Genomic DNA, 18317 nt, shown 5'->3' with positions numbered 1-18317 from the left:
TTAGAGGACCTCTCCCAAACACACACCTCTGACCCATGATATCATTCTGCTAGCTACAACTCTTGAGCTAACATGTTAGCAAGTGTGGTTTTATATGATAGGAGGTAGCTAGCTGATTGGATAAATTTGTGCCACAGAGCTGAGGATGAATCATAACAAAATATTTTGTTTGACAGTAAGAGAAAAGAGATCAATTTGAAAACAAAAATGATTATTTTAACATATGTGGTATTGATCAAGGGGGAACTGAACAAGTAACTTTTGGACACAGGATTGAAGTATGAGAAAATTACTAATTTGGCTTGACACTTCAACTTTATAACAAAAGGTTGTGTTACAAACTTGGGTTTCACCTTTGGCATGCAGATTTTCCAGGCAGGGAGGTTCTCATGGAAGACACTACTAAATTGCATTATGGGAAATATAGGATTTACTGTTTTTGGAGCTTGATCCATGATAGGGATCAGGGTATCTTGGCCTCCGCTTCTCCGATTTTGGCCATTCTTTTTCAAAAACTTTCTCATGTGAACCAACTTCATGAAAGTGGAGTGAAAAATCATTGGAATTCCCCATTTATGGACAGATAAGCAGCCTGATTCAGCAGACATGAGGAATCACTTCAGTAAAAGTGGAAATTAAAAAGCATGTGCCAAAGCAATAGGGGGGGGGGGGATGAAGAACTTGATCTATATGTGAAGATTGAAGAAACAACTTTAATCTTTCGATATAACCCAAATACAGATTAGTGCCCAGATTCCCTTTTTTTAGGATTAAACCAGACAGTAGAAAATATCAAAGCACAGAGCCAAAAGCCTATCAGAGACAGTGGAAATGGAAAACAGCAATATTCTGTCTTTTTTTTTTTTTTACCCCTCCCCCCACCCTAGTCCAGCAGTAAACAAGGTGCCAGTAATAACACTCTACTGGCTCAATCAGGATGTTTTTTTGGGGGTTTTTTGCCATCGTTTCACAGTGTGTCCCAAAAGCTCAATTTACAACTGAGGCACAACCAACACCCTGAGGCACTTTGTATTATTTCAAGAAGACTGGCATTACTGGCAGATTGTGGTGTATGTTTTTGGGAACACATTCCTCCTTCTTTTCAGTCTGACACAAAATAAATATGTGTGTTGTCTGACTCAGGCTGGTCCTGCCGGAGCTAATGCGATGATGTGATGCTGTTGTTCAGGCCAGGCGATGAATTAGGTAAGCGTGTTTCTCAGCTGAGGCTATGCCATCATGCACCAAGCATCAGTTTTTTGTTTTTTGTTCTGTTTCAGTCTACGAAGTTTACATGGTAGCTGGCTGCCTCATTTCATGCCACAACTGTGTCCGTGGTGCAGAATACAGTTTGGTGGAAGATGTTTTTTTTGTTTGTTTTTTTTTCCAATTCTCCCATCTTTTGAACAGAGGAATGAGGCAGCAGCAGGAGGTCATCTTTCAGTATCTGCCTCATTGAGCTGATGCTGGATGAAGTCCTCAGCCAAAAGCTCAGAAAGTCAACACTGCCACCTGGTGGCTGAAAATCTACTTACATATATTGTTCAGTTTTACAGTTTAATTAAGCACATTTTCTGAGACACAATTACAATTCTCAAAACAAAAGTGTAATCACCACATTAGTCAATACTGTGTAACACCTCATTTGTCCTGCAAAAGGCCGTCAGTCACTCAGCATAAATTGTGTCAAAAGTAAATATCGCCATTAACAAGAGCATCACGTGTAGTAATGTAAAACAGAAAATATGAAAATTAAAGTATGGTTAACAATGATCACAATACAAACAATTCATGTAAATTAGGAGCTACTGACAAAAAAGTCCATCTTTAAAATGTTTTAAAACTGCCCTGGTGCAGCCCTCTCTTTCTTGTCTCTGCCACACATATCACACTTTCACATCTACTCACCTTTCACCTTTGAATTAAATTTGTCATAACTGTCATAACTTGCACTAGAGTCTGAGTTTTGTTTAAACAAAAAAGTTTCACTTGTATGTGAAAGTTGTCGTGGTGATAAACAATCATCACCAACTTCACAGTTCCTGTCAGCTCATGTGTAGTGACTTTCAGCTCGTTTTGGTTTTGCAGCCAGTAACTTTGCTGTTTGGATTCACTCTCACCTCCGGCCGCAGCAAACAGCTGTTCTCAGCAAAAAGCATGTGATAAACCAGTTGTAAACGACTTGAACAGCACCAAACAGACAAAGGTGGTGACTAGCTGGGGCCTGCCTTGAAATCTGATATCTGATTGCTCCTCTTGGTACTCCACCCTCCAGAGTCAAATAGGTGATCGGTAGTTGGCTTATTATTGTTACAAGTTACAAGTTGTTACAAGTGGATTACTGAATAAGCCTTGGGTATCAAACCGCAAGAAACATAAAGAGGAAACAAAACAAATATACAGAGCTGGGCATCTTGCTCCTATGTAGAAAAGTAAGGGGCCCTTTACATGTCTGTGTTCAGGGGCCCATTTTCTTATTATCTGTTCATGGATGTAGATTATTTGGAGTTAAAAAATAGCATCTATTTATTTATATTATTTACTGTTGGAAACACATTTTTACTCATTTTACAAACGTGTCCCCCTTCAGCCTCCCCATTCAAAAGAGTTCGTAAAGAACAAAACAGAGCTTAAAGGGAGAGTAAATACCAGACTCACAGCTTCCATCTGACCAGAAATACAACTCCAATATGTTGCTCATATCTGCTTGATGTGGAAATAGGCAGTTGTTTGCCAACAAGTTCATCATATCAATTTCAAAAGGTGACAGTTGCCAGTTTTGTGACACTACCAGAAACATTCATGTTTACTGTTGGCAAGGATTACACAACAGGCATGTTGACATGTACGTCAGCTGAAGGTATTTGTATACTATATTTGACTTTTGTGTGAAAGCAACAAGAAATGCACATGATGTGAGAAAATAAGCAATAAATGAGAGTTTCACCATTTTGAGAATTATTTTTTTCGACAGTGCAAAAGTAACTGAGAAAAACTGTCAGACAAAGATTTTTTGACACTTAAATATACTTGCACTCTTTCCATTTTATTGACTTTTTGTTTTACAAAAACAGGTATGAGAGAATGCATAGACTGAGCTCACAGTCGGCTCATCAGTGACAACATGGAACAAAACAAAGGGCGTCAGGAAAAGGCAACAATTTATTTCAACAGATAAAAACAACACTGTTTGCAGCTATTCTTCTGAGTACACACATACTCCTATGGTCTCTTACACACAAGACACAACCGAATGACGTACGATTGTCACTTAAGCAAGCGCACACACGCACGCACACACACACACACACACACACACATACACACACACACACACACACACAAACGCAAACATTCTGGAACACAATGCAAACATGTGGGTGCAAAAGAAAATAACCATAGAATGCAGGGAAGAATGCATCACCTGACACTAACAGACACAGATACAAGTGAATGAGATGCATAGAAATTTACAGTTAAAAAGGGTCAGTTCACCCAAACAAGGAAAGAAATAAAATATTACAAAATAAAATAATGAAATAAAACGACAAATCTGGCTTTTTTTTTTTACTGCAGGTTTTGAAATATCAGCCACCACCTAAATACAACAATTCACTTTGTACTGAAGCAATGAGCAGACATCCCATGACCTGCAAAAATAAAACCGGAACTAAATGCCACTGAAGGTACTACAAGAGATTTTTTTTATTGTTGTTATTTGGGTGAACTGACCCTTTAATCACATAAACGTACAATCAACTCACACTACTTGTCCCGTTTTAAACCCATAGGAGTGTAGCCAGCACCATGATACACAAACGTCCAATCACTACTAGCAGCAACGGAGTCACCCATGGACTCGCATCTCACTACATCAGTAGTGTGTGTTGATGGCACCGTCTTGCAAGCATTTAACACATCTCTAATAAGACTTGTACAATGAGGCTAATCTAATGCATCCTTCACGTGTGCTGTAAAACTGTTCACTGTTCACATTGAGGATCACGTCAGTAATTTCAGTGGAAAAAAAAAAAAAAAGAAAAAAGCATCTGAGGACTCACACTGAAGCTGTTTCTGTAGTCTCACTGAGAGGGTGAGCATCGTCGAGCCAAATGTTATGCCAAAAACAAAAAATGCCCTTGCTGCTGCTTACTGCTGCACACCAGCTGACCTATGAAGCAGTGAAGTGTTTGGATAAGTTATCACTGTGAGTTAAAATACACTGGAAGATAAACACAGCACTGTGGGCGAAGCCGGGGGCCCTTTTAAGTTTGCCGTTAGTGGTGAAAATGCCCAGTTGTTGACAGTCTAGGTTCTTTAGTTACTTACACGGTTGGTAGGATAAATTAGGTCACAGCAAAACACTGTTTTTGTCACTTTAACATTGACATAAAAAAAAAAAAAAATATCCAAAGAGAGCAAGCACCTTTCCATTCCATGTGAAGGACATCCAACAACACATAAAACACTGACAAACCAAAAATAGAAGCCATTTCATTTAAAACCGGTTGAAATGCTGAGATTTTGTTTTTTTTTTTAAATGACAACTGAACAATGGAAAGGAATCAAGAAAACAGTTACCTTTTTTTTTTTCTTTTTTTTTAAAATATATATACTGGTTTGACTTAATTAATGTGCGCTTAGGGGGAGCAAATCCTGACCACTTCCTCCACACACTGGTTTAAACTGTACAACAGGTTTTCCAGAGTAAACTTAAGAGGATTGTCTTTGCCTGTAAAACTAACCTGGATCCTCCCAAAAGGAAAAAAAAGAAAAAATGAGATGAATATTCTAGAGAAAGACATTGAAAAGTGCTACAAAGACCAACACCCTTGTTTAAGAAGAAGGTGACAACAAGCAGGAAAATCCCCTCTCCTCTAAAGAAGATGCACTACATGTTTGCATTTTTGCCAATGCAACACACTCACTTATATTTTATATATCTATCAATATTACAATTTGTTAAAACTTGTTAATTATATTTATTTTTTAATTCACAATATTGGTCAGTGTTTTACTTCCTTGCTTTTAGTAAAAGTTATTCCTCCTGTTTATTTACATTCCAGTAGTAAGAACAGTGGATTATATTCTGGTTTAGTTTGGTGACTTTATTTTACCCTCTAACTAACCTTAGTGATCACTCTTCTTCCACACATGGTTAACACAAACATGTACAGGTCCATAGGTCGATGTCGTTACGCAGACTTCACTTGTAATAAGCAAGCAGATATCCGTTCATGTGAGTAGGTAGTGTGTAAAGAGCAGTAAATGCATGTAAATTCCTGCAGTACGAGGATATCGCGACCAGTACGAGGCTAGTAAAAACCTTTATGCGAGTGTGTCTGTACTCACGATATGTAAAAGGTTCACTAAGGGCACCTGAAATCACACAATACCAGTGTACAACTACATTTCTACATCCTTTGTTGTAACAGGTCAACCAGAGCTCCACCTCCTCCTACAGCCATTGTGCATCATAGTCTATGTCACATCCTAACACAAGGCACGTCACCCCTTCACCTCCCTCCCTTCCCTTGCACCCTTTTTCCTCTGTTCCTCCTTCCTCAACAAGACAAAGCTCGTTTTCACTAACTTGGGAACCCTCGTCAAATACTTCAGCTCATCTTTGTATTCTGGGCCTCTGGGGATGCTAGGAATGGTGCATGACGCTAACAAAATATTTTTTAAAACCGATCATCAGAGAACAAAGTCTCAGCTGGAGAGGGTCTTATATCCACTATGTAGTAAGGACTGGAATTACTGTATTTCTCTGTCATTATTAGTATTATTAAAGGCAGAATATACTGTAACTCTGGTTCTTTCTTCAGCAATCTGCACAAGCTATGTGTATAACCGAAGGGAGAACAAGGATGGAATAAAGATAAAGAATAGGGAAACTGTTTCTTTGCTACAGCTAAACCCAGATCCCCAAACCAGTGCAAGGATCTTTTCAACCCTCCTCCTTGTGCCTGACCCTTTAGTTACAAAACAAAACTCCCAACTTGCTTTTAACAACCACTCGTGTTCACTGAGAAAAGGTCATTGTGGCGTCTCCGTCCTCTTCTGGTGAGCAGATTGTTGTGGTAACTGGTGTGCAGCTCTCTTTTTCTTTTTCTCCATCTCCGAACAGGGGCAGGGTTATATTTACTGTCTAAAAGGGCGGGGGAAGACTTTAACCGTTCAGGAGGTAGACCACCAACTCGTAGGTGCACATCATGATGGCGGTGTTGGGGATCTGTCGTACCAGGTGGGTGGTGAGGCCGCGGTACAGGGCACGGTATCCTTCCTCTTTGGGCACTGTTGTTAGAGTCTGGAAGAAAGAGCGGTACTTGGTGCCCTCTTCACGTAGCCTGGTGCGGATCACTTCTGCAGAGGCAGAAAGAAAGAGGGAACAGGTTAAAAGGAAAACGAAAAGTAAAGCAGCCTACATTAGCTCATTGCTAATCTGACACTCACCATGAGGATAAGCGATAGTTGTGGCACAGGTCTTGGAGGTGGCAGCAGCAAGCATCATCCCCACAAAGTCAGAAGCATCTTTAGACACCTCCTCTTCCTCGTCCATGTTCTGCGGTGCCTTGGCCTCCAGGAGACGCCGTTTGATGCTTTCATAGATCACAAAGTGGATCACAGTCTCTGAGATGCCAGCGTAAGATGCTGACATTCCCCTGTAGAAGCCTCGCAGGCCGTCTGTCTGATACACCCGTCGCACGCACTCAAACGCACTCAGCCTGCGCTCACCGCGATTCCTGAGAACAAAGAGGAAAAGGACCCATTTTGAAAAGTCTAAAAAAAAATAAAACAGTAAGACCCACTAACATCAGGCATTTGTCGGCAATGAAAAATGGTTCAGAAGATGCTAATTCATTTTTGGCCCTTTTCCGAGCTGTGACGTCTTTCAGGGCACAAACACTGTAAACACACCTGTTACCTGCCCAGCACGGTGCTGGTAAACCAGTAACACCACCACTACACTGCGCTTGGGGATTAAAGAGTGAACACAGCCCCGAAATAAGTTTTAAAAACACACAATCACCAATTGAAGCATCTCACACTGATGCTCCAACACGGGGACGAAAGTCTGCACAGCAACTAACAGCTCACTCTTTCTCTGCTCTGTGTGTGTGTGTGTGTGTGTGTGTGTGTGTGTGTGTGTGTGTGTGTGTGTGTGTGTGTGCTCTGTAACTGCATGTGATAGCTCTGCTCCCTGCAATAAAGAAAGGGAAACTCAACTAGCAGTTTAAAAGGGGTCAATCGCCTTCTTAGCGGGTTTACCAGCGTTTAAAAAACCTGTTTACACCCACTAATTTTGGTGTAAAAAGGGTATTACAAGGACTTTGTCCATTCCCACATTTCCAAATGGACTGGAGTCGATAAATATTACATAATTCTGATATTTATTTACAGATTAAGAAAATGAAGTCATGAAAGCTCATGTATAACTACACAGTAGGATGCAGTCGTGTGTTGCTTTTAGCCTTTCTTTCTCAGTGTTCCCAGGTCAGATTATTGGGTGCAGGGGGTGGGACAAAGCAACATGCCTGGCTGTCTGTCACAGTGTCTTTTTGGATGCTACCACTAGGAGTCTGAAAAACCACAGTTTCAGTAGAGCCTTTATAAAGCTGTACAACTTGTACTATGAGGTTAATTGCTAAAAAAGAAAGTTTGTGGTAGCAGTAGATGGGACACCACCTGGTGGCACAGGGATAGCATACAGATATGAAAGTGTCTCCAGGAATTCCACACCAATTCATCAACGTTTTTGTCAGTCTGGCTTTAAAAATAAAGAGTTCAGGAGTAAAATTAATGAGTATCCCCCAAATAGAAATGTGTGGAAGTCCTGGTGTGGTAATAAGAATTTGCATTAACAGAAAACATAACACAGGGCTTATAGTAGACTGTTAGTGCCTTCATTTGGAAACTGAAATGTGTAATGGATGAAGCTCACACTCTAGTGTCATGTTTACCTAGCATCCAGCTGTAGACGCGTCTTTATGAGCCAGATTGGATTGGTTGCCGTGATGGCTGTAAAACCTGAAGAGGAAAAAAGAAAAACAACAGGGTTACATTTTGTTCAAAATCTAGAAATATGTCAAGCTGCCTGCGGCACAGAAGTGTCCTCAGACTAACACTCTATATGAGATACAAATGCTCTATAAGCTGCATTCACGTTGTTTAAGTTAAAACAATGCAAACGTGTTCTTTTCATTAAAATATAAAGTCACAAGGGCAGCGTAAAGAGAGAGAGGGAGAGGGAGAGGGAGAGAGAGAGAGAGAGAGAGAGAGAGAGAGAGAGATAGAATAGAGGAGAAAGTAGCTCGCCCCTCTATAGACTACCCTATGTGTGCTAGTATGGGAGCAAGTGAATGTCATAAATATTGTATGTGTCATGCAAACAGCCGTTAAAAAAAACTTCCTCTTATCCAATGACCTAGATGATAAGGGAGAAGAGGATAGAAATGCGTAGAGAGACAGAGAACAACCAGATATATTTAGAAAAAAAAAGCACAGATCTGTGGTGAGTACTCACGCAGACCCAAGTAACTCCTCACAGATGCAGCTAGAGACCCCTGGCGGTGCGGGGGTCTCATGCCCTTGCGAGAGGAGAGCTACGGTAGAGTAAAAGCCTAAAACAGACACAGGCTTGTGTGTAGCAAAATGACCGGCATGCAACCATTTAACTTCAACCCATTCCCTCCAGTTATCCCCCAGGAATCAACCCACCATATTCATGTGAAATGATCATCCCGCAACCAAGACAGCAGTAGGGACATGGAAGAATACAGCTACAAAAACAATTATTAATACAGTAACAATAATTAGCTGCCATGGAGCTAAAAGTGATGATCAAAGTCATTTCGTGACCTCTCAGATTTATCATGTGACCCTTTGGAGAGGCCTGATCCCTAGACTGGGAACCACTGTGCAAAACTCGCCATCTGTATATAAACTGGTTGTAGGAAACAAATTCTTCATGTCAAAATATTTTGCAAATGTTATCTTTATTGCCTCATAAGATATTAAGTTTATTAACTCAATTGTGCTTTGGGTCAACTTTGTGCCAAGTGTACATCAATTGTTAACCATGGCAGAGGTCAGCTCTAACCTTTGCTGTAGGTATCATGTATCATTGCAGGGACTGGATTAATCGCTGGACAGTCGACACCTCATCACCCTGTCAGCTCAGCTCAGTCTGACTGGACAGAGATGTCCTGACAAATGCTGACCTTGACTGAGTTGCTGAAAAGTCTGAGTCACGGTGGGCTAAAAGTGGCACCACCATGAACCTGTCAGATTCACCTCCGCATACACACAAACACACACACACACACACAAACAGTAGATGCAGCTGCCTGTCTGACCCACATTGTAATGGCTCGGCAGTCCCAGATGGTTAAGTGTGACATAAGAGCAGATAACCTACCCTTGACATACAAAGCAACAGAGAGCAATGATGGAATATTTAAGTCTGGCCTGTTAACAGGCTACATTCTTAATTAAACAGTTTTAGGATTGCTACTGTAGCAGTACAAAGAAAAGTCTGGGGAAAAGGTGACAGCAACAAGATTAACTTGTTTTTGTATACACAGGGTCTTCAGGAGAAAAGTCTTTAACATCAAACATAACACGAACTAGTTGTACCACCGATTGCTCTCTACAGAGGGATCAATGCAAACACAAAGGCTCACAGCAGCAATACACACAGCTGGTAAAACCACTATTCATCTAAGCTTACCAGCACTGAACCAGACCAGGTCCGTTTACTCAGCATTTCTCACAAGCATGCTGGAAATGTTCACGAGGTTACAGTACGTTAAAAAGCACTACATGGTTTTACATATTTATCTGTTCCCTCAGATGTGTAGTTACCTGCCATTCCAGCCGACGCCATGTGTACCTGTGTGGAGTCCGGTTCCAACACACCGTTCAGTTTCTCTTTGGCAGTAGAGTAAGCAGCAAAGTAGATTGCTCTGTTGCAAGTAAAAGAAAAGAAAGGTCAGAACATGTTACACCTGTACATGGCTAAAGAGTTTATGTAAGTCACGCTTTCAGTGTAAAGCTAATTAGTTTCAGTCTATTGTGTACCTCCAGTAGGGGTGTAGCTCATTAATTACAACATTAACAAGTGAAACTCTCCCCATGTCACGTTCAGCTTAATGAGCTGTCTAAGCAAAGAGGGTTTTCAGTATAAAAGCACATCTTCATCTGTTTTCACTAAGTGTCTTTATTTGTTTTCACCTAATTAAAGAAGGTCATAATGATCACGGTCATGCTCTAAATACAAGCTGCTTTTGCTCTTTCCCTTCTAGCAGCGATAGCACTGTGTAATGCGCCATCTGGTTCAGTTCTACAGTCATTAGTCAAATGTGCTTAGTCAGACTATTAATGATGCTAAAAGCTCATCAATCACATGATAAAACGGTGTTTGGCTGTGCAGTCATCTTTAAATCTGCGTCACAGCTCGGGAGGCCCTCGTCTTCACGTTCACTGATCTGCACCAGCTTTCGTTCACCTAAGATGCTAACATGCTAACCAAACACTCTACAAATGCTTAGCACTAGCACCTGCTTGCTGCAGTGTTACCCGCTGCCCACTGCCATTAGCTATTTGCTCCCATCATTACTACTGAGGGCAATTAGAGATGATGACAGTTATACGTTATTACCTAACTGCAGTCAGAGTATTTCCCACACATAGACCCAGTGTTGTTCTCAAAACGCTGCTGCTGCTGCCACGTTTCCAAAGACACACATCAACATCCAGTAAGCGGCTCAAAAACTGCTGAGAAAGCCGTGAAGATGGATGGAACCTAAATGGCCGTGGATCCCTAATGCTTTTTTGTCAGCAAGTAACCTCAAGAATCCCTGTGGTAGTTACATAACACCAATGTTCCTCACAGCTATTCCTCCCTGTAAAAACAGCTCATGTATTCATAAATGTTTATCTATTACCCGGATCGGACAGGAATGTTCATTGTCAGGGACGAGCGCAGGTAAATGTCATTGGACAGAAAAGTAATGTGACCATGACTTCAGAGAAAATGCACAATACCAGGACACTGGAAATGGTTCACCAAAATGGAACACAGCCATTCTTAACGCTGTTGATTACACCTGTGCTTATCTTGCTATGACAGATTAAAATGTCTGCTGTGGAAATTTCTATTCACAGTAACCATCACTTGGTTTGTTTGGTTACTAAGTGGTAGCGAGGGGAAGATGTATCCCATTAGTGCTATCAATGTATAACCAATGTCAGCCAACAGCATGCAGACAGTTGTAGCTCAAAAGTTAACATGGATGTTAACAACACTTGTAGTCTTTTGGTGTATTTAATGGGGAGTGAGCTATGAGTCATCATGTTAAATAATACTAACATCTCTAGCATCAAAATAATATTTAGAAACATGCTTTACAATATTACAAACAAACAGTTATTTTCATTATCGTTAATCTGTTAAATATTTTTTCAATCCTTTACTCAATAATTAATAAAAATTAATTAATTAGTAATGACTCAATAATGACAATAATTTCCTGTCAATCAGCGTATTGATTAATTAACTTATCGTTTTCAGTTATAAACACTAAAAGAAATACTTCTAAATTACTGTATTAATCTGCAGAGGAATAATAACACTGGAGACAGATTTTGAATTCCATCAAAGGATCAGTTAGTCAAAGTAATTCAATGACTATTACTTGACTAGGAACGTCTTCACTTAAGGACAGCACTAACTGCTTTATAGTCTATCACGTCATAGTCCAAATAGGTACACATTGTTAAGAATATGATGAGGATAAAGTTGACAAGAGTCATCTCACCTGGAAGGTGCCACGCCCACCAAGTTTGGCCCCAAGCCCCTGAAGAGTGAACGAGGTCCTTCTTTCTCCAATATCAATCTGAAAATCAAACACACAGAGAAATAGTGTATATGATTCCACCCCCCATCATATATACACTCTAGGGCACTAGATAAACGCTATCTACTGGTGTTGTCCAATTTCTTAAGCTCTAAAGTCCAGTTAAAATTCTATGTTTATTTGGTAACACTTCAAGATTCAAGTGTTCTTCTTTGGCCTGTAAGGACGGTGATGTAAGTTGGACAGCCCAATCAAAACTTGTGCCCAAAGCGAAGTCTTTGAAAACGTTGTAACTTGTCATCAAACTTACTGAACACATTCATTCTCACAACAGGATAACCCCTTAAGATTTTAAAGACTGGCCTTTCCTCTCCTTCCACCCACAGCAGGAACTTTAGCCTACATTCAAAGCCCTAAACTATTAGTGATCTAAGAATAGAAAAAATTGTCAGTAGTCAGTTGTCTGTTGTTTTCCCCCATTCAACCCCTTTGTATTGTCGGGGGTAATGAACACTGCAGGGTCTCGGGGACACAACGCACACATAAATAAGGGGAAATATTTTCCAGTTTAACGAGTTGCATAATATGTTAATCTGCATGTGTTTTTTTTCTTCAAAAACATAATAGCTGCTTTATCTTAAAAAAGCAGTGAGAATTAACCTAAAGGCACAACAACATAACATCGATGCATTTACTCATTTATTAGAGTTTGCTCACAAAAAGTGGATTTGCTCCAGTCTCCTCAGCTGTGTGTCATGTCTAGATGCTGGTGTGCCACTTTTGGCTGATGTGGCTACAGTGCGCAGCAACTGGGCAGATGAATATGTTGAAATTTTTATGCAACCTCACTGACTGTACCCTGTCCACCACTGCCTACAAAAGCTGCATGTTATTCAGTCTATTTCCACAGAGATCTACTAGTTTCAACTTGAACATGATTCATTTTTGGTTTGAGAAAAATACAAGACGTGTCTGCCCTCACTGTTTCTTGCAAGGTGTTTAATCTAGCAATGGTGCCAAAAAATGAGCAGGTCTGAAACTGTCAGTGGGACTACAGAACTGTATTAAACAGTAGTTTGACAACATACCAAAAGTATTTAGTTAGGGATACACTGCCATGCTACACAACCAAGTTAAACCTGCCACGGTGATTGGCACCTGAATTAAATGTGACTTAGTTGAGTGGCACCTAGCCATCATTATTAAACACACTTTTTCAACAGGCCTCCTGAAGCAGGAAAGGTCTGTCATAACAGACACAATGAGTCATGAGAAATTACACATTCGTGAAAGTCTCACAAGATACAAAAAGTAATAATAGTTGGATTTGTTATGAAATTTCCTGTTTGGCTAAAGCGACTGACATGTGTTCTTGTGTGTAGTATTCCCAAAGGGTGAGGACTTGGAGTAGGGTTTCAGGGAGTAGCTGGCCTTGCCAGGGGGACATCAGCCAGATCAAACAACAAGAGGAACAACATGGTGCCTGTTGAAGAAGGCACTGTGACTCTGCAGCCAAACTTCTCTGGGAGAGCAGGGGAAAGGAACCATGAGCTACATACATGACCAGCTCCACTCATTTTGGTTAAAGCTGAAATATTGACCATAAGCCAGCAATGTTTATGTTTCAGCAAAGGTTTGTATGATGTATATAAAACACAAAATGGATGCAAGACATGGTAATTGCATGAGTGTGAGTGACAAATGTTGAGTACCCACTTGAGACAGTGCAGGGGGCCTGGCGGGGACACGCGGGCCACACTTGCCCCGTTGACGGTACTGAGCTGAACCTCAGACACATAGAGGGTGATGGAGGAGGACTGCAGACGGGTCTTCACTACTTCCAGAGGACAAGTTAATATGGCTCCTACCGTACCCCCACATCTGGCAGAAAGACAGAGATGGAAAAAGGTTGAGGTGAGATAGCAAACAATCTCCAGTCTCAGCTGACAGACTGATATTAAGTGTCCTTCGGTGGTGACAACAGTCTGGATGGTCATAGGTGTGCATTTTCCTGCATAAATAAATTAGGTAACGATGTGGTTAGGTGAATTCTAAAGCTCCCTGGCATGTAGACAAGAAATAACAGTGTGGGAACAGTGAGAGCCAGTCAGGAATGCTTTGTGTTTCTTGGGAAACAACAGCAAGCTTCTGTTCAGTGCCACACCACATTCCAAACTCACACATGTATGTATTTTCATACAAGGATTTATCAAATAGTGCTCAAATAACAGCTGCAAAAAGTTATTGTGTTTTTGTTTTAGCAAGCTTGATCATAGGGACTACCATTTCAACCATTCAGCCAATATAAAAATAAATGTTTGTGGATATGTTGTGTTTCTCATTTTGCTGCCCCATTTATCAAAACCCACACACTGTCAACTGTGAATCGTAAAACAAATTATTTAAAAGTTTTAACATTCACAGAGTCACACAAAATCATGAGCCAAGATCTTTAGACATGCATAACTCAATGCCCTGTACAAACACATGGCTACATCCAGGGCATCATTTTATGACCAGAAAGTCACCTGCTCATTTAACAAATATAAAGACTGATAAAAGAGAACACAAAAACAATATCTGCATGGCTTACATAAATTAACTAAATCTGTTGAGATTGTACTGAGCAGGGCAGGGCCAAACAAGAGGAAATCAAATGCAGGAGTGCCAGTACTTTATCTTTAGTTAAGGTTCAATTTCCAACAACCCCTGTGCAGAGATAGTAAATCCTGTAAACAAACAACAAACTTTTTGGCACAGGTAAGATGATGGGCAGCAGCCAGCTACTATACACACCACAAAAAACGGAGGATTCTGCCACAGGAAAAACATGCATAGACGAGGAGTCAGATTTGATCTCACTTAAATCCTGGATAGTGGGCTATGGCCTAATAAACAAAAAATGGGATATCTTGAAAGGGTACATAAACATAGCATGTTTAGGCCCATAAAACTAATAGCGTACTCAATTGTGCCATAATTCTTCATCGAAATACATAAGTCACCGGTCTATCAGTGTAGCCTCACAATAAAATAATAAAGGCTCTACAAGACCGCATGAGTCAAGGCTGCAGTAAAAATAGTAAGTGAAGTGCTCATTTACCTTTACAAGAAATAATTATAGTAAACTAAATGGCTCAACTCGTGCCTGGATAGTCTGTCTGAGGCAAGGAGATACAATTCTACAACATTTAATGTTGCCATGGGTCTGTCAAAACTTCAGCATGTCGTTTCACCCACTTTCAACGGTGGTATGGACTGTCTGAGTTGAACTGTGGATTCACAAACTTCCTATAACAATACCAGACTTATCATCATCATCATCATACTTGGCAGACCACCATGACAGAAAAGACTAGACTGCACTCCACTGTGTCCACACAATTTAAATGTTGTATCAGTCACATCCGAGCACACACGTTTTGTCTGGTTTCTAAACACTGTTTTCTGAGTGACCTTTAGTGGCAGCTTGCCCACGTTTGTTTTGATGCACCAACGTTACGGCTGATGACATCGAAAGTGGGATAGGCTCACTTTTAACATCCATGTGTTCTTCAAACGAAACTAATCTTGATATTTACCTTTTGTAAAAAAAAAAAATTATTATAACTGCTACGATGACTAACAGTGAATACAGAACGCGCTTCACACACCAGCCATTTCATTAATACACTGAAATGTCATTGTAACTTGTGACATTGAGTTCACCCTACGGACGCACAGTCATACACACGATTGGTTAGATGACATCTGGCACACCGATGCTACCACGGGTCTTCAGGTTAACGTTATTCCACTAACCAAATCCCAGTATCGTGAACATACCAATACAAACGTCCCAGAATGTGTAGCTACACTGGTTAGCAGCGACTGTTAGCCCTGCGCGTGGAGCTAGCTAGCTCACCTCTTGTATGTACATAACATGGGAATATACTCACCCTCCAGCAAACAGATGAACTAAGGTATCTCTTTGACTCATTATGTATCATATTCGGGAACCGTCCACAGGGCACCACACGGGGACAACGGGAGCGGACGGGAGGAAACAGGGGGGGATAACGACCCCAACCTAGCAAGCAAATGATTCTCAGTGCGTCTGTGTTGTGGTGGAGGTCAGTTGCATGGAAAAAAGACGACGGTGTAACAGCTAGCTTGCGTTAGCAGCAAAAGCTAACGGGTTTCCGGTGGTAAAGGTCGATGTCAGAGCCACAGGTCTGCGTCTCCTACTTGTGAAACAGGATAATGCTTCACCATAGTGTGCGTGTCTTTAATGTCGGTGGGCAATTCCAGTCTTCCAGTCTTAATAACAGCGACTGTGGAAACGACTCGGCCTCACTCACGTTGACGTGCGTTGTCTCACTGTGAGACCGGCGGGTCAAGTCGCAATGTTTATCGTCGAATGGGAAGCCGCAAAACAGAGGCGGCGATTGGTCGAGGTGCCCCCTTAACCCGCCCCGTCACTACTCTTTCACGTGATATCGCTTTTCATTTTGGAGGGCAGAGATCGTCACTCTGGAGACAGAGGGGTTGAGCTCTGAGTTTAGCTGGTGTCACGAAGAAGAGCCGAGAAACAAGGCAGATTTCTTAACTTCTCTTTGGGTAGGATGCACTTGAAAATCAGTGAAGTCACTTAACACAATGTAGTACTTGCTGTAGCGACAAAACGCGCCGCTGTGCAGCTACGTAACTTTTCATTCTCCTTACAAAAACACTCACATGTATGTGCCATTTACTTGGAAAACTCGCATATTTCGCTCCGTAATTGTTCAGTCATACATGTCATAACTGCATAGGTCAGTGTGGACGGGGCACAAAGGGTATGCAGCCTATAGACGAACACGGCTTTCCAAAGAAGGAAGCTTCAGTTTTCAAAAGTATGTTCGCCCGAACAGGGACTTGAACCCTGGACCCTCAGATTAAAAGTCTGATGCTCTACCGACTGAGCTATCCGGGCTCTGGAAATTACTACAAGTACAGTATCTGCTTATGGTTCAACGCAGTCTGTAGTGGTGGTGATTTGGCGGTGTCCTACTGAATGAACAACAAACGTCCCAGTTAAGCGTTTTGTCGGCTTATACTACATTTCAATTCTCTGTAGGAGCTCCTGTCTCATGAAAATTAAATTATCTTGATCATTTATCATCATTTGCAGGTTGGGTTGACATAGAACTGTAAACTAATTGCTGTAAGATAGGCCACAGGATTTGCAAACCCATACCCAGTTTTGTTTTCCATAGCCAATAATAAATCACCAGATCCTGCATAAAGCATTCTACATGATATAGAAGATGAGGGATCACCTAGTGTATGTATCACTTAAGTTCCTGCAGGTGATCCCATAAGAAATCTGAATATAATTTACCAATAAGCATTCCTGTTTGGCCTATTTTTGCTTCATGTTCACACCCCAAGTATATGTTTAATTTTGCAGTAAAAGTGTCAAATTCTCATGAGTTCAATGGTGTAGGTAGTACAAATATCTATGCACCAATCTCCCCCATGGAACTACAGTATGTTATGCTACACTACTGGACCTGAAAGGTATAAAAGAAAGGGCCAATTGTTACAGCCTGTAAACAGAACCTAAGCTTATATATGGCATAAATGAGATGATGAATTTAGACAAAAAAAATGGTGCCTGCCACAGACTGAATTTGACCTCAGTTCATTTTGGTATATGTAACCTACACATCTCATACAGAGATTCTTTGTGCCAACTTTATGAGTGTGTGTGAACTGAGACTTGAAAGTCAAGTGTACACAGAAAATGAGGTTTACTAATTTGGGCAGCAGAATAAAATCCACACGCCATTTAATTTTCGTAAGTACAGATGCAATTTAACCAGGCCAGATCATGTGCCGCAGTTTCTCATCTAATCACGTTACTGTCCAACTGTATGAAGGCAAAAAAGGCACGAAAGTGGGGTCACTAATCTGGCTTGTAAGGTTTTCTTATGTTTTCTGTATACAATCGGAGTTTTTTTTTCATATACAGTAAAGAATGCACTAGTACTATTACAGCATGTCTTTCATAGATCAACATTAATGACATGATATACAGTATATGGGCTGTTTTTATATAAGCCAAAGTGAGTAAGTAGGAAAACCAAGAACAATGATCTACTGCTCCCTGAAACAGATGTCTATAGAGAATTTTTCTTTTGAAGGATTTATGGCTTTACGTTTTTTTCTACATAGAAAATCTAATCCGATAATACATATTACATTGTGCCTTCAAAGGAAAACTGTATTTGCAACTGTCTGTCTATGAATATAATATGAATTTTCCTGTGCTACAAATATCACATTTGCTCTTAAGGGGCTGTTAATGGTAAGATCCAGACCGTCTAATTTCAGTTTGGCCTTCGCAGTCTACGATGGCTACAAAGGGCCACACCTTTGTAGACCACGTCCTTCAGAGGATGCAGCATCAAATATTAGAGCAAAGTGAATGAG

The 18317-nt window shown here is 40.8% G+C and overlaps 1 protein-coding gene and 1 non-coding gene across 2 annotated transcripts; both read right to left on the bottom strand.

The window, feature by feature from the left end:
* Positions 1–3035: 3035 nt before the first annotated feature.
* slc25a36 (solute carrier family 25 member 36) lies at positions 3036–15840 on the bottom strand. The gene is made up of 7 exons (XM_022760536.1): positions 15800–15840; positions 13578–13742; positions 11823–11900; positions 9868–9968; positions 7965–8031; positions 6457–6746; positions 3036–6366 (listed from the first exon to the last, which is right to left on the bottom strand). Exons 1-7 carry the CDS (start codon positions 15838–15840, stop codon positions 6173–6175), a joined length of 936 nt encoding a protein of 311 aa, XP_022616257.1. The 3' UTR covers positions 3036–6172.
* Positions 15841–16742: 902 nt separating this feature from the next.
* On the bottom strand, positions 16743–16815 carry trnak-uuu. The gene has a single exon. It is a non-coding gene; the product is annotated as a tRNA-Lys (tRNA).
* Between the last annotated feature and the right edge of the window lie 1502 nt (positions 16816–18317).

This window comes from Seriola dumerili, unplaced genomic scaffold (genome assembly GCF_002260705.1).
Source record: "Seriola dumerili isolate Sdu_G_001 unplaced genomic scaffold, Sdu_1.0 BDQW01000337.1, whole genome shotgun sequence".
NCBI classification, from domain to species: Eukaryota; Metazoa; Chordata; class Actinopteri; order Carangiformes; family Carangidae; genus Seriola; species Seriola dumerili.
This window is presented reverse-complemented; position numbering and strand designations above follow the sequence as displayed.

What these genes read in the sequence shown, in the direction of transcription:
- slc25a36 (XM_022760536.1), bottom strand. Translation starts at nt 15,840, where the DNA reads ATGAGTCAAAGAGATACCTTAGTTCATCTGTTTGCTGGAGG. An exon ending in GGCCCCCTGCACTGTCTCAA is followed by an intron (nt 11,901 to 13,577) that starts GTGGGTACTCAA and finishes TTTGATTTTCAG; the next exon opens with ATTGATATTGGAGAAAGAAG. An exon ending in GTGGGCGTGGCACCTTCCAG is followed by an intron (nt 9,969 to 11,822) that starts GTGAGATGACTC and finishes TACTTGCAACAG; the next exon opens with AGCAATCTACTTTGCTGCTT.